The sequence below is a fragment of the Propithecus coquereli genome, unplaced genomic scaffold, assembly GCF_000956105.1.
Source record: "Propithecus coquereli isolate 6110/MARCELLA unplaced genomic scaffold, Pcoq_1.0 Scaffold20784, whole genome shotgun sequence".
In the NCBI taxonomy this organism is placed as follows: domain Eukaryota; kingdom Metazoa; phylum Chordata; class Mammalia; order Primates; family Indriidae; genus Propithecus; species Propithecus coquereli.
This window is the reverse complement of record NW_012145839.1, coordinates 1-4,467: the sequence shown is the minus strand read 5'-3', so window position 1 is coordinate 4,467 and position 4,467 is coordinate 1. Positions and strand designations below refer to the sequence as shown.

Below are 4,467 nucleotides of genomic sequence, written 5' to 3'. Positions count from 1 at the left end.
TATTGAAACACAACACTCAAATAGATACCTATACAGTAGAACAACAATCAGAAGGGTAGCTTATTTATGATGGCTCAGTTCACTATAAGCTCAAATACTAAAGATCACGAGATCACAATTTGGACAAGACAAATATCACCAAGTGTGTTTTCAGTTCTAATATTCATTTGGCATCAGAAAAATGATCCAGCTTACACACAGGGTTAGGCAAAGTTAGTATCAGCATTAAAGATGTACAATGCAACATAGAACCAACTGTGAAAACCAAAGCATTACTCAAGGATCATAACTAAGGAACATAAAGACAATCAGAGGCAAGTAATTAATCATACTAATTCTCTTGGTCTGCTTCAGGGTCATTTTGCTTGTTTATTTTGCCTTGCAGTTCCTTAGCAAATTTCTCAACTTCATGGAATGCAGAAATAAGTGGCTCAAGATCGAAATCATCATCAGCGAACTCTTCTTCTTTTTTGATATTGTTACCAATATTCTCAACTATTGCAAGAAGGACTTGAATATTGTCAGGGGTGTCTTCCCTGTTAAAGAGGCGCATAAATTCTGACATTGTTTCAGCACTGAGTAGTTCTTTTGTCATGACAAGATTTTGAGACAAATTCAGTAGCATTTTCAGAACATGAAACCTTGTTTTGGCATTGCCTGTAGCTAATAAGGAGAGAAACCCAGACATATAATTGGCAACCAGTGTGTGATAGTCAGTAGTAGTAGTGAAATGACTAATCATTGTTATTCCAGAAAGCTGCTCAGGGGAATCCAAGCTATAAGAAAGGGTTTCCTCACACACTTGACATATGTATGTCTGAATCATATTTAGATTTGGATAAGGTGGAGCCATGCGAATCATATTTTCCAAAAACCTTGTTCTAACTCGGGAGGACGGATAATTGAGCAAGGTTTCAATAAGTGAGACAACACCTGAATCACGAATGAAATCTCGGGTAAATTGAGAAGCACTTCTCATACCCGTTGCAATTTTAGATATTTCATGAACAAAAGGATCCCGAGTTTTCTCCATTAATAAAAGGAGTTCTTCGAACTCTGCAGAACCAATTTTAAGCTCACATTGTATGCAGCTGCAGGACCAATTCTCAGGCTCTGCACTCTCCTTGTCCCTAAGATGCTCTCGAATTTCCCGGACTGACCGGTAGGAAGGATCGTACTGAAATGGAAACTCAGGGTCAGGCTCATCAGTTTGAGGTGAAGATTCCTGCTCTTCCCCTTCTGGGCTAAGTTTCACATCCTTGGGCTTTCCCCCAAACATCTCACAGAATAAAGATGCTGCTTCTTTTGGAAATTTAAAGGGGCTTATGTATGGGAAGCCAACCCTACCCCATGGACCAGGCTTGAACTGAACAGTGACCTCCTCCCAAGTCTGAGGCCTGCGTGAAGGATCAGGATCCTGCTCAACTGAACACTCTGACATGCAAATGGCCCTGAACACCGGTTTAGGATTTGATTCAAAATGGGCCTCATCTCCTGCCCAGAACCAGGACCCCACTATGGCCTCATCCTCATCAACTGATGTCCTGGACTCACAGTTGGTAACATTGCCAGTCCTGTTATTCATCTCATCTTCAGCTCCAAACAAATACCCAATAGCTATCTCTTCCTCATTTTCTGACCTGGACTCATAGGTGGCCACAGATTCAGTTTCCTTAATGGCCTTGTCTTCAGACCAGAACCAGGATTCAACAATCATCTCTTCATCATTCTCTGATTTAGATACACAGCATGTCTCTGCTTCAGCCCAGAAACAGGATCCAAAAATGGTCTCCTCTTCAGTACCTGACCCAGTCTCTTCTACTGCCTGAGACCCAGCCTCTATGCTGGCTGCTTCTTCAGCCCAGAACCAGGACCCAACAGTGATTTCCTCCTCCTGAGTCCCAGGCTTAAACTCAAAGTTGGTCCCTGCTGCTGCCTCCAGACTGGCCTCTTCTTCCCAGAACCAGGGCCCGACAATGACTTCTTCCTCTTCAGCTTTGGGACTGGATTTGCTGCAAAATCCAGCCTCTTCCCTGGCCCAGAACCAGGTCCCAACAATACCCTCCTCCTCAACTGCTAGCCTATCTTCTTCTCCAGCCTCAGGTTCTGCCTCGAACCTGTCCTCTTCTCCAGCCCAGAACCAAGAACCAATAATGTCCTCCTCCTCAGCTTCTGACCTGGACTCTTCTCTGTTGGTAGCCTCTATAATGGCTTCATCTTCTTTCCAAAACCAGGAATTGATCATGGTCTCCTCTTCAGCTGGTAGCTTGGCCTCTTCTCCAGTCCCATCTATACTACTCTCTTCTGCAACCCATAACTGGGACCCTACAATGGTCTCTGGCCTTGTGTATTTTGTGGACCAGAACCACGAATCAATGGTGTCCTCTTCCTCCTCTGGGCTAGACTTCCAGCTTCCTCCACTGGCAGGATACATACAGGGTTCTTCTTCTGCCCAGAAGGAAGACCTATTTTCAGTCTCCTCAGCCCCTGCCATAAATTTGCATCGAGCACCAGCCCCATACTTCATACTGACCTCTTCTTTGGCCCCAAACCAAGATGGCATAATGGCCTCTTCTTCATCCTCCATGCTAGACTTGCTGTTGACATCAGCTTCTACTCTGGCCCAGAACCAAGATCCAATAATGGGCTCCTCCTCCTCAGCCCCTGGAGTGGTGTCACAGCTAGGTTCAGCCCCAGAATCCATGTGGGTTTGGTTTTCAGCCCAAAACCAGGACCCAAATATTGTCTCTTCTTCAGCTCCTGGACTGGCCTGTTCTCTAACCTCAGTCTCCATATCAACTTCTTCTTCAGCCCAGAACCAGGGACCAATGACCTCTTCTTCCTCAGAACTTGGCCTGGACTCACAGCTGACCCCAACACCAGATTCTACACTGGTCTCATCAGTGACCCAGAACCAAGACCCAAAAATGGTATCTTCCTCAGCCTCTGGGCTGACTTCTTCACCAGCCCAGAACCAGGAACCAATAATGACCTCTTCATCATCAGCTGCTAGTATAGATTCAGAGATGGCCTCAGTCCCAGTTTTCATACTGGTCTTTTCCCCAGTTGCATGCCACGAATCACCAATAGATTGCTCAGCCATCGGTCTGGATTTACTGCTGGCCCCAGCCCCCACACTGGCCTCTTCTTCAGTCCAGAACCAACTCCCAAAAATGGACTCATCCTCCACTTGTGGACTGGACTTGACACTGGCCCCATCCACCATGCTGGGCTCTTCTGTAGCCCAGAACCAGGTCCCAATGAGGACCTCCTCCTCTGACCTGGCTTCTTGCTTGGCCCTGGCTCTAGCCTTGGTTTTGGCCTCTGCCTTTGCTATTGCTCTGGCCCTGGCCTCTTTCTTGGTCTTGGGCCTTGAAAAGGTATTAATCTTCTCTTCAGGCCAGAAGCAAGATTCTTTTTTGATTACATCTATAGACCCAGACATGAAATCACTGCAAGCTTCTCGCTTGGCCCTGCGCCTGGCCCTGGTATTGGCCTCTTTCCTGGCTCTGCGTTTGGATCTGAATTTGGCCTCCTCTCCAGCCCAGAACCAGGACTTCATATGGCCTTCATTCTCAGATCCAGAACTCGATTCAACATAGACTTCTTTCTTGAACCTAAACCTGGACCTGCTACTGTCCTCTCCCCTGGGCCCAGACGAGGTATTGGTCTTTTCTCTGGACCAGAACCAGGATGACTTCACAGACTCATCTTCAGAACCAGAACTAGACACAATATAGAGCTCCTGATTTGTTTTAGGCCTAGACATGGTATTAGCCTCTTGTTTGGCCATGTGCCTGGACCTAGTACTGGCCTTTGTTTGGTTCCTAGGATGACATCTTGTAGTGACCTCATCTCCACTCCAGAACCAGGAACTCACAGAGGATTTATCAACCCATCTGAAATTAGAATTGTAAGAGGCCTCTTGTTTGGATGTAGGCCTAGTAGAGTGCCAGGACCCCATATAGGTCTCATCCTCTGACATAAGAGAAGGCTGGAATCCAGCTTGGGAGTCAGCTTTCCTTCCCTGAAAGTTCCCAGTGTCCATACTAACCAGTTCTCTATCCACAGACAGGCACTTAGTTTTAGCAACCAACTCACAATCAGTAGTGACCAGTGGAGAGGCATTGGTCTGAGCATACACCTGGGGTTCATCCTTAAATCTTGACCCAGGTATTGCCTTGGCCTTACTCTTAGGACGTGACCTACCCACGGCACTTGCCTCAGTCTTCGGCTTTACTCCAGGCATAATCTTGGTCTTAGTTTTCGGCCTTGCCCCAGTCATTATCTGCGGCTGGGTCCTAACCTTGGGTCTGACCACCAGAGGGACCTTACTCTCTATCCCAGCCCCAGCCCCAGCCTCTTCCCCATCCTTCTTTTCAGGCTTGGCCTGGGCACTAGGCTCAATCTCTGCACCAGTCATGGTACAAGTTACAGAGAACACCCAGTTATATAGCCCTCCCTCAA

The 4,467-nt window shown here is 46.9% G+C and overlaps 1 protein-coding gene across 1 annotated transcript; it reads right to left on the bottom strand.

Moving 5' to 3' along the window:
- Positions 1–266: 266 nt before the first annotated feature.
- GPRASP1 (G protein-coupled receptor associated sorting protein 1) lies at positions 267–4,443 on the bottom strand. Its single transcript, XM_012644184.1, has one exon. It carries the CDS (start codon positions 4,421–4,423, stop codon positions 332–334), a length of 4,092 nt encoding a protein of 1,363 aa, XP_012499638.1. The 5' UTR covers positions 4,424–4,443; the 3' UTR covers positions 267–331.
- Between the last annotated feature and the right edge of the window lie 24 nt (positions 4,444–4,467).